Source organism: Danio rerio, chromosome 20, assembly GCF_049306965.1.
Source record: "Danio rerio strain Tuebingen ecotype United States chromosome 20, GRCz12tu, whole genome shotgun sequence".
NCBI lineage: Eukaryota > Metazoa > Chordata > Actinopteri > Cypriniformes > Danionidae > Danio > Danio rerio.
The window spans coordinates 39,738,571-39,750,000 of record NC_133195.1 but is presented as its reverse complement, the minus strand read 5'-3'; the positions used below and the strand labels follow the sequence as shown (position 1 = coordinate 39,750,000).

At 35.6% G+C, this 11,430-nt stretch overlaps 2 protein-coding genes across 33 annotated transcripts in view; one reads left to right on the top strand and one right to left on the bottom strand.

Moving 5' to 3' along the window:
• Positions 1 to 11,430, top strand: part of enah (ENAH actin regulator) — a 206,182-nt gene that overhangs the window by 147,712 nt on the left and 47,040 nt on the right.
• LOC137488716 (uncharacterized) lies at positions 75 to 4,257 on the bottom strand. 3 transcript variants are annotated; one of them, XM_073933541.1, is made up of 4 exons: positions 2,505 to 4,257; positions 1,632 to 1,760; positions 926 to 1,485; positions 75 to 883 (listed from the first exon to the last, which is right to left on the bottom strand). In XM_073933541.1, exons 1-4 carry the CDS (start codon positions 2,587 to 2,589, stop codon positions 86 to 88), a joined length of 1,572 nt encoding a protein of 523 aa, XP_073789642.1. In that variant the 5' UTR covers positions 2,590 to 4,257; the 3' UTR covers positions 75 to 85. The 3 variants fall into 3 exon arrangements, with proteins under 3 accessions (XP_073789642.1, XP_073789643.1, XP_068071827.2); XM_073933542.1 differs by having other exon boundaries at positions 75 to 925; positions 968 to 1,485; XM_068215726.2 differs by having other exon boundaries at positions 75 to 1,485.

The following is an 11,430-nucleotide window of genomic DNA, read 5'->3' as shown; positions in this document are numbered from 1 at the left end:
AACACCAGACACAAAATTCAACACTTTTAAAACAGACAACTAGGCAGATAAACACAACACATAGTTTTATTTGTACAACACAACTTTATTGAACAATAAACTTTCCTCCACCCCCAAAATAAAATATTATTGTCTTTCCCTCCCGCAATGCAGCTTCGGCCCTGGAGACAGGTCTGGTGCTGGGCCACTTAAGCATGTCCTCCTCTGTTTTATATTCTGTTTTCAAACTGTTACTTTTCCTTTTCCTCCTCCTTCTCTTCTTTTTCACCTGCTCCTCCTCCTCCTTCGTTTCAAAGTTATTGAGTGTCTCTTTCTCCTCCATGTTGTCTTCTGCCTCCTCACTTTCCTTTCCTTCCACCTCCTCTTCCTCTTCCAACCTGCAATTATTCCTGGGCTTCCTCCTCCTCCTCCTCTTCTTCTTTTTTACTTCCTCCTCTTCCATGTTCTCCTCCTTTTCAATGTCTTTCATCTCTTTCTCCTCCTTGTTCTTTTCCACCTCCTCACTTTCCTTTTCTTCCACCTTCTCCTCCTCTTCCAACCTGCCAATATTCCTGGGCTTCCTCCTCCTCCTCCTCTTCTTTTTCATTTTCTCCTCTTCAATGTTCTCCTCCTTTTCAATGTCATTCATCCCTGTCTCCTCCTTGTTCTTTTCCACCTCCTCACTTTCCTTTCCTTCCATCTCCTTCTCTTCCACATTGCAATTTGTTCTTGGCCTTCTCCTCCTCCTCCTCTTCTTCTTAACTTTCTCCTCTTCCATGTTCTCCTCCTCCTCCCTCTCCTCATTTTCAATGTATTTTATTTCCTCCTCCTTCTCTCTTTTCACAATGTCCTCCTCCTCCTTTATTTGCACAATCGAGAACTTTGACACCACTTTCTCCTTCACCTCCTCCTGTTCCGTCACGACCTCCTCCTCTTTCTCCTTCACCTCCTCCTGTTCCGTCACGACCTCCTCCTCTTTCTCCATCACCTCCTCTTGTTCAGTCATGACCTCCTCCTCTTTCTCCATCACCTCCTCCTGTTCAGTCATGACCTCCTCCTCTTTCTCCATCACCTCCTCCTGTTCAGTCATGACCTCCTCCTCTTTCTCCATCACCTCCTCCTGTTCAGTCATGACCTCCTCGTCTTTCTCCTCCACCTCCTCCTGTTCAGTCATGATCTCCTCGTCTTTCTCCTCCACCTCCTCCTGTTCAATCATGACCTCCTCCTCTTTCTCCTCCACCCTCTCCTCCTCCATTTTCCTCCTCCTCCAAAACTCCTCCTCTGACAATCGGGTGTCGATGTTTTTCTTTTTTCTCTTTCGCTTCTCTTCCTTTTCTTGCTTCTCTTCATTTGTGTACTCTTTCTCTTTCTCATTCTCCTCCTCCTGTCCAATCACCTCCTCCACCTCTTTCTCCAAAACCTCATCCTCTTCTTTCATCACCTCCTTCTCCACCACCTCCTCCTCTTCTTCCACTTTCACCATCACATTCTGATAGATCTCATTGTCTGTTAAAAGAGAAACGGTTGCAGTTTGCACGTAGTACAAGTCATTTTCAAGAAGCTGTTAAACTCTAGATAAAGGAGAGTAAAAGTACAGTTTGTTTCTAACATTATAGTCTAAAAAATATCTAGATATAGAAACCATCATTTACCATCAGAGGATGAAAGTCGGATCGAAGAGTTTCTTGGAGCGAAGCAAAAGCATCTTAGGGCAGCTCTGATAAAGGAGCCAACCCTGCTCTTCTTCTTTTTCTTTTTCTGCTTCTTTTTCTCCTTCTCATCTGGTAAAAGAGAAATGATTGCACAAAATATATATTTTAATACATAAACATGTTAAAGTTATTACAGCTAAACCAAGGTTACCACAAATTTACTTTAACCATGAAATTTCCCTTTTTTTTGTATTATATTATTATTCATTGATAAATCATTATCGATAATAATAATATTATATTTTATGTTCATGTTATATAAAACTGGTTACACAAATGGTCAGTGCACCAAACCATATAAAAATATACATGTCCAGTGTACCTTTTTAGTAGAAAAGTAAATACTTAAATTTCCTAAAGGCTTTAGACTAAAGTTGAATCAGAAAAGCTGAATATGAGATACAACATTCATTTACACAAAGCGTTTCATTAAGATGCACTTGAATGCAATAATAGCCTGTATTTTACTGTAAAACATTTAAGCAGTCTGTTAATGTATTTTCAAGTTGCTTTGTAAAAATTACTGTGTATTTTACACAGAAAATTTATATACAGCAAGATAAATGGTGCTATAAATGTAAATGCAGTATTTTTGCTGTAATTGATTTTCAGTAAGTTACTGGCGAACTGCTGCGAGATGCTGTAGATTTTACAGGACTTTGTTAACAGAGCTCTTTACGAAACAGGAATTCAACCAGCTGCCTATTATACTGTACAAACATTTACACTGTACAAACATTATTTTGTAACAGTAAGTATAATATTATATAAGGAAACCCTGGATATTCATATTACAATGTAAATATGACTCACTATTTGTGCCGTTCTCAGGCCTTTCATTGTCCTGCTGCGCTCTTTTCTGGCGCTCGGAGATCTCGCAAGAGATTTCAATTTCCATTTCCAAGTAACGCTGAAAATCCAAAGACACAACTTGTTTGACTCCACTAGAGCAAACCCACTAGAGATTTTCTGTGATGCAAGGCTTCATGAACACTTTGGAACGCGTTCTATTCTCTAAAACATGTCACTATGGTAACGAGACTACATGCTAAGAAATGTTTTCTTTTAAATACTAATGACTGAGTTTATGTCCAAATGACATAAAATGAATAAAAAAACTTGCTGAATATATAGATTTAAGGGACAAAAGATGTTTTAAACAGAATCCATTAGAAATGAATGTAACTAGACAAAAAAGCACAACAAATGAAAACACCAGAGATTTTTGTAAAACTCAAACCACAAAACTGACATAAATTGACTGAAATAATGTATAATAAATTAATTTGAAGTATTCAGCTTTAATGTGAGCATCCAGCAAGACATACTGCAAATATACATGCCATTCCCATAAGACATAAACACTATTGTCATTAGTGTTTTCGAACACTAAAGGACCAAATCACGTCTTGAGTGCACCATCATTCATTTATTCATTCATTTTGTTTTTGGCTTAGTCCCTTTATTAATCTGGGGTCGTCACAGTAATAAATGTAAAGGATTGTCTTTGAAAAGACAGAATTTTGTTTTTTTTAATAAATAAAAATCAACAAAATAATTCAGAATCAAGCCGTAAGGTGCAGAACAAATGTGTGCAAAAGTGCAGGCAACATACGGTTTAAGTCAAAATTATTAGCCCCCCATTGCATTTTTTTTTCCTTTTTTAAATAGTTCCCAAATGATGTTTAACAGAGCAAGGAAATTTTATGTCTGATAATATTTTTTCTTCTGGAGAAAGTCTTATTTGTTTTATTTCATTTAGAATAAAAGGAGTTTAACACTTTTTAAAACCATTTTAATGTCAAAATTATTAGTCCCTTTAAGCTATTTTTTCACTAGTCTGCAGAACAAACCATCGTTATACAATAACTTGCCTGATTACCCTAACCTGCCTAGTTAACCTAATTAACCCAGTTAAGCCTTTAAATGTCACTTTAAGCTGTATAGAAGTGTTTTGAAAAATATCTAGTAAAATATCATTTACTGTCATCATTGCGCAGATAAAATAAATAAGTTACTAGAAATGAGTTATTAAAACTATTATGTTTAGAAATGAAAAAAATCTTCTCTCCGTTTAGCAGAAATTGGGGAAAAAAATAAACGGGGGCTAATAGTTCAGGGGGCTAATAATTCTGACTTCAACTGTACATTCAAAATGTGAATCAAAAATAGTTTAGTTGATGACACTGAGTGATCAATAAATGAAATACAAAATAGCTATAAATTCAGGAATGTACAGCTAGAATGTTTGTTTAAACTGTAGATAATGCTAAACTGGTGAGACAGTCTATTTAGCTAAATGATTAGGAATGGTGCATCCAAGTATGTGCATTAATTCATTAAAAAAGCCTTCGCCTGCATATCGTTCACTGGCTTCATGTCAAGCACAACACATTCAGCATTTTTGTCATTAATTTTTCTTTCCCTATTTTTTGGCCACGGGTGGTCTCAAATCTACACATAAATATAAATGTTCGCACATAAAATTAACCCTGGGTTAAAAGCGTTGCTAACACCAGTCAAATTACAGGTGTAAAGCTGTTGAAATCCTGTGTTAAAATCAGAGAATGACAAAAAAAAAAAAAAAAAACAGAATAAAACCCTATTGTCATATAACATATAAACACATAAATTTCTTCTTTTTGGCTGGAAATGTTGTGTAAATGGATCCTAAGTTTCTGAGAACGAAGTAAGATAAAGTCACCATTACTTTATTCCTGTGATGCAAACAGGCCTTCATATATTGCAAATAAATAGCGTTGTCAAACTTTCTTTTTCAATCGCTTTTAATGGGCAGAGGGCTCAGTACACAGAAAGCTGATGTCTTCAGCAGAGAACACATGTGCGCTTGTAGAGTTGACATCAGCGTGTGGAAGGTGAGAACATGAACCAGGTGAACCCTCATGCACAAGCAAATGCAGCAGTCTGATGTTAATGTCTGTTGGACTAAGTTCAGTTAAATCACCACTTTAAAGCTCTGAGTTGGCTTTTTTCATGAGCGTGTGTTTATCAAGATTTCTTTGGACTTCAAAAGACGTCAGAGGTTGTTACTCACCCAGGTCTTGTTAATGAAAAGCCTTTCTGCAACCAGTTCCCTAAGGAAGCAGTAGTCAAGGTTAAGTCTGCTTGACTGGAATATACTTGCGCAATGCTCAGTGGCTGCCTGTCAGGCTTTTCTTTCTACTTTTTGCTTTAATGACACCATGGCATTGATGCAACTATTGCATATTTATTGTTTTTTTATTTTTAGTAAGGTACAGCATTTTATGATATATGTAGAATGTAGGCATTTTAATATATAGTCCATATATATGTATGCATATATGTATATGTATAGATTTAGGTATAATAATAATAATAATAATATTATATTATTATTATTATTATTATTATCATTATCATTATTATTGTTGTTACAGGGTGTGACAAATTAAGGCCCTTAAAAAGTATAAAAAAAACTTAATTGCACATAACTTAAATTTTTCAAGCATTTTCCAAAGTGTTTGACTCCAAAAAAGCATAAATATATTTATTTTCCTCCTAATATTAACAACAACATGCTTGATCCATGCGATGAATGCGTGTCCGGCCAAGCTCTTCCGTCCAGGACAGGTGATGTCACATAATTTGCGACAAATGTGGGAAAGTGACGTGACGCTCTCCACATGTAGCTAAACAATAGAGTGAGAATGACAGTAAAATGGGTGAATGTAAGTTTGCATACTCCTGGTTGGAGAAAGACAAGTTTAAACAGTGGCTGCAGTCTGTCCCTGAAAACAACCACGTAATTTATTCTTTCAAGCTTTGTTTCTTCCGAGTTTATCTGAGTTCTGTTGCATGGTTGTGCTCCATTGATTGGAGCACAAATTGATTGGATTTATTTAACTACAACTGTTTATTAACAACTGTTAATAAGTTAAAAGTTTGATACCGAAAAAACTTGAACTGGTGATGAGGTCCTAAAATATTCTGAGAAGGTCTTTTAAAATTTTTTTTAAGCATTGAAATTACCTTTAGGATTGCTGCATATACCCTGTAGTGTTATTATTATTATTATTATGAACTATATAATAAACACAATAAATAATATAATAAACACACACACACACACACACACACACACACACACAGAGAAGTGCGATATGGCTGTATATTGGCACTGACGGGAGGCCTGCGTTGGAAGATGGCTGCAGTCGAGTGCCTTAGCGTCCCACCAGTGATGATATACAGTTATATTACACTGCTACGAGTGTAATATTGCATTTATACAACAGTTTAACGGCATAGTCGTGTATATGAAAAAAGAAATCAAACAGAGTCTAAATATTATTTTGTATGCGGAACTACTTTCTTCTTCCATTCCTTCACATTTGCAGCTGACGTCAGAACAGCAGAAACTGTTGCCAGTTCACCAACATCACTTTAGAGCTAGTATTTGAATGATTCTCCCACGTACTGTCTAAAGTGATGACAAAACAAGTGATTTTGCTCACATTTAAAGAATATAATGCTGAACAGCATGAAATGCCATCAGTCTAGAGAAGCTTCCCAGTATTTCTCTGTTGCAATCGGTATATCACAATAATTAACCCCAAAAAAGCCAAAGCAAACACTACCAGATTACTATGGTATAAATAGGGCACTACAACCGTTTTATGATGATTTGATTAGCTGCTGTTTGAATTACAATGGGTTTTTCTCCTAAGAGCTTATTATCCGGTTTCTGTCGTCACACGTCTTATAAATACACTGCATAATTACAGTCTAAACAACTACATTCTCGCCTTAAAAGCCTCAAAAGTATATTGTTGTCCAACAGCTGCAATGTTTGTCAAACTGTATTGAGTTTATTGATCTGCCATCACTCCATGTGAGCGGAGTGATACAGAAGGGTGAGGAGGCTGTACGAGTGTTGTTATTGCAGAATATTGCATGGCTATCAGCCAATCATCCTCATATAAAAATAGAACTGCATCTTTGTAACAGTTTTTTGTAACTAATAATATAAGCTGAAATTAAACTGCTTGTATATATATCGAAGCATCTTGAAATGTACTACTGTGTATCATTTTGATACATGTATAATGTTTTAGATTTTACTCATTTAATATACTTTTCATTTATTTTGATTAATCTGTTCCTTGGTGACCTTTTTGGTAACATGAGTATAAAAAAACATTACAAAGAGACAAAAAACTTATTTAAAAGCATTATATATATATATATATATATATATATATATATATATATATATATATATATATATATATATATATATATATATATATATATATAGAAAATTCATCTTGCTGCCCTTTTTTTTCTTTAGCTTAACATACGTGCTTCACCATTGACAATAAGAGCATGGTCATTTATTATGTAAAAGCAGTCCGTTGTGAATGTATATTGTGTTTTTTTAATGACTTGGCAAAAACTTTTCCTTGATGGCGAGTATAGGAAAACTCTTGTACAGATCTGCTCCATGAGTGTCTCTCCATCAGTGATTCATCATGAGACGTCCTCTAGAGAGTCTGTGGTGTGCTGTTGAATACTGAACATGATCTCCGGCTTTTGATGGTGACTCAGCAATGCTCGTGTCCTACTTCTTTGCTTTAGAAGAGATGTCAAATTTTCCCAGGCTTCATCTGCAGAGCCCATGCAGCCGGTTAAATATGAAGCACTGGTGTATTGCCTTCATACTGTGAGCCAGGCTTTGGACAGAGCTGCGTGTCCTGCATAACAAACATAATTTGGCTGGCTCTTTTTTGCTTCATACAGACGTGCTCCAGGGCTAAATGAAGCTCCTGAGGAGGGCACACCGCTTCAGTAAACTGTAGGCAAGATACTGATTCATAATCGCGTGTGTGTGTCAAGTACCACTGTAATAAATGCAGGGTTCCACACAATACCTTCATGTCATCCCAACACAAATCGATTAAGTTAGCATAATTGTTTTTAGAATTTTAGATCATGATTAACTTAGTTTAATAAGTTACAATGAACTAAAAACATATGCTGTCATGACTAATTGATCATATAATTTTTTACAGTGTGTGAATTTATATCAGAAAGTTGTGAATTTGTTGATTTATTTTTATTTTTTTGAACATACACTGTAAAGTTATGATATTTTTTATTGTTGCTTTAACTTATTTTAATATGTTAATCAGGTTTCAACTGCATTTTCTAAAGGTATACAAGGTTCAACTAAATTTGTTTAGTCAGTTTGATTGATGCAAGTTGAGATAACTAGAAAAGTTAATAGGATTGAATCAAAAATGATGGCAGGAATGATTTTTGGAGCACAAAGCTGACTCAAAACATTCTGGAATTACCAGAATTCTATAACTAATAGAATTATCATAGCAGTCATTCTGATCATTTTCATACAAGACCTCATATTATTACGTTGTATTTACATTCAAAGCATCTATTAAGATATTAAAATTAAGCTTTAAATGTCTGTCATCATATTTGTTTATTTGTCATTTATCACATTTGTCTGTTGTTTATTTGACTGTCGTTAAAGTCTTCACTCTAAAAATACGATAATTTTAGTGATACAGCCTATAGATGTATAGTTCGGCTACTAGACCACCCTTGAATTTCCGCACCTCCCTTTTAGTTTCACTTTCACTAGCATGGAAGAAGGCTTTTTTGCGGCACTAAACATGCTGTTTTGAAAGACATATCCGAAGTAAAGTTATGTTTTACCAGCAGAACGTTCTAATTATGTTAGAAGGAAGTTGCCAGGCAACAGAGGCACACATTAAAGGTCATGAAGAAAAAAGCAAACACTGAAATGCATCTGGTTATTTTGACCTCTATGGCAATTAAAGGTAGAAATACCCACAACTCTTGTGTTTTGAAATTTAAAAAAAAAAAAAACAATGTTAAAACAAAATGTAAACATATTTTGGAAAAGTCTTGGAATTATAGATATTTGTGTTTTATTTCAACAAGGTTATTACATTGTGAAAATAAGAAAATGCCTCTCGTTCTTGACTCACTAAAAATAATTGTACATTTAGTTCCTCATATGTCGGTCAGTCATGCAAGTTTGCATTAACAACATGTCTACCGGAAATTAATGACAAAAGTCTGTGGTGAACTGTTTCTTTTAGGATGTCGAACCAGTCATTCATGCACTCAAACAGCTTGTGTTGATCAGCCAGGTGCTGGAGTGTACATATAGTGTAAATGTTCCTTATAAGGATATTTTCCCCAGTCTGTGAAAGATCTGCCAGAAAGTAAAGGGCTCATATTCTCTGAAAGAATGTCTTTGAGTGCGTGTAATAGAGTTGGCCTGTTGCCGCCCACCCGGCCGACCGCTGCGTCCCGGCCCACAGCCATATTTAGCTATCGCAGTCAATGGAACTAGGTGCATGCTTGGTGCCTGATGTCATCTCGTGATGCAAACCTGCTACAATGCAGCAGAGAGGAATGAGAGGCAGGTTACTCGCAGTCATTTGTAAACAGACGTCAGGGCATCTGCGTACTGTCAGATGATGAATTAGTGGTGCTGTCAGACAGGCCAGAGGACTCTGGGGTGTGAATGAGATTTGTCAAAGGGTTTCGTTTGTGACTTTAAAGTAAAGGTCACATACTTGAAGGAGCTTAAAGGAATTTTAAAAATGCGCAAACTGACTTTTTCTTAATACTTATTGCACATTTTATTTTAATATTTTACATCATAGTAGCATTAATTTACATGCATTATTTGACAGACATTTAAAACTAAAATACATTTCAAATGTAGTCAATAAAAGTCATCTGTAGTCAATGAGTTTTCTGGCCCCACAATGCCATTAGGGTGTAAATAGACAACCAAAACATTTGACGTTTTTAGTTAAAACTGTAGGGAAAATGTAACTCATTGAAGTTAATGGAGACTAGCAGCTTTTTGGTTGCAAAATATCACCATTTCCCAGCAGACGAATATGGTTCAGGATCGTTTTCATTTTAGTTATTCCGAATTCAATTCTACTTATTCAATCCGTTTTTTTATGGATTGTCTGATTCCATATTTTTTTTTTTTTGGAGAGATACAAATAGCAAATACTTCAAGATAAATGTTTTTAACTTTATTCTTGCCACATTTAGGCTTTAACTAGATGGCTGTAACTGTTAACTGTGACAGTTCTTCAAATAATAAAATATACACATTCATTAAGGAACCCAAGAAGCAATTACAAGCCAAAAGTATTTAGGATATAGTAAAATATAAAATATACAACCTAAAACATATAACTGGCATCATTATTTAGCTAAAATTGAAAGGTTATTGTTTTTTTTTCTGTTTTGTACCACTGCTGGTGCTAGTTGAATCTGGTGCTTTTTCGCAGGTTTCACTGCTAAGAGAGGTATAGATGATGTATTTCTTCAGATTAAAGGTGTATTCAAGCAAATGTTAATCATATTAGAGGTACTTCCTCACACAAAGTATCTTCGCCACATGTGTTACATCTTCTTTTCACAAAGTTTAACCAAAGTTTTTAATATTTGCCACGGTCAGTGACAGTCCTGTGTAATAAAGTGTGCATGTGTGTTTCAGTCGCCTTTGGAAGAAATGACTGAGAATGATAAACGGCAGAAAATGGTCTAACTATTCGCTCTAAAAACAAGTGCGTTCATGACTATACAGACAAAGTAGAATAGTATAATAATAAAAAAACAGCAGTTTTCAACATCAATCAGCATAATGAACTGTTTGAATGTCTAAAAAGTGAATGAAAGTAAATGAGACCGGAAGTCTCGAGCCAAAAGATTCAAATGGCTGCACCCACTAATATGTGAAGAATAAGGTCAATAAGATTAGGTCTGTTTCTCAAATCCAACAATGCAGAGAACGGACTTGCAATCTTGTGGGGACCGGTCTTGCCAAGTTATCTGGAAGAACAAAATCTGGAGACCGCGAGAACAGAGAACGCGTCCTGTGAGAAATGAGGTTCCCGATGGTCACGTAACCTTCACACGTTTTAGTGGCAAATCATTTCAAAATTACAGCGCTCTTACACCGATTTATTGTTATTCCCCTTTTCACAATATATAATCTGCATAAACACCTTACAGATATACGTTGCACAATACAAATAAAACTAACTTTAATACAAGTTTTAGAAAGTAAACACCCTTAATATGATTATGCCTTTATAAAGATTTCCATATTAATCTTTACTTTCACAGTCTCATTTAGAGAAACCCCTGAGACAAATAAGTTACATCTTCGAACTTTAATAATAAACGTATATAAAATGCTGCGCTTCCCACCTCCAATATATTCAGCTGCAATGACTTCTGTGACTTCTTGAGCGAGTTTCCAGCTTAATTCTGCATCGATGCGTGCTCTATCAAGAACACATGCGAAAACTTCTACGTGTCCTCTGTTCTTGCAGTCTTGAGTTTTGGGCCTAAACTTTGGCAGTTGATGAGGACGTTACATAAGGATGCAAGAACGCTGAAGAACGGACACTGAGAAACAGCCAAGGTCCTTGTTGCAGGACCTGGCAGATAGATAGATGTGTAAAATGCTCAGTGTTGCTGTTCACTGTGAACAATGACTAAAAGAATTGATAAATCAGAACAAATCATCAGTTCTTGATACCCAACCCTCCAGAAGAAGAAGCAATATTAGAGTAATGATCGCAGAATTTTAATTTGAGTCATCTAGCCCTTTAAAATGAACGCATAAGTGTGAATAAACCGTTGTTGCATGATTCTCATTAAATTACATCAATAC

Bases quoted from the DNA above. Each gene is read 5' to 3' on its own strand.
- LOC137488716 (XM_068215726.2), bottom strand. From the start codon at position 2,589: ATGGAAATTGAAATCTCTTGCGAGATCTCCGAGCGCCAGAAAAGAGCG. The intron at 1,761-2,504 runs GTGAGTCATATT...CTCTTTTACCAG, and splicing joins GCCTGAGAACGGCACAAATA to ATGAGAAGGAGAAAAAGAAG. The intron at 1,486-1,631 runs GTAAATGATGGT...CTCTTTTAACAG, and splicing joins CCGACTTTCATCCTCTGATG to ACAATGAGATCTATCAGAAT.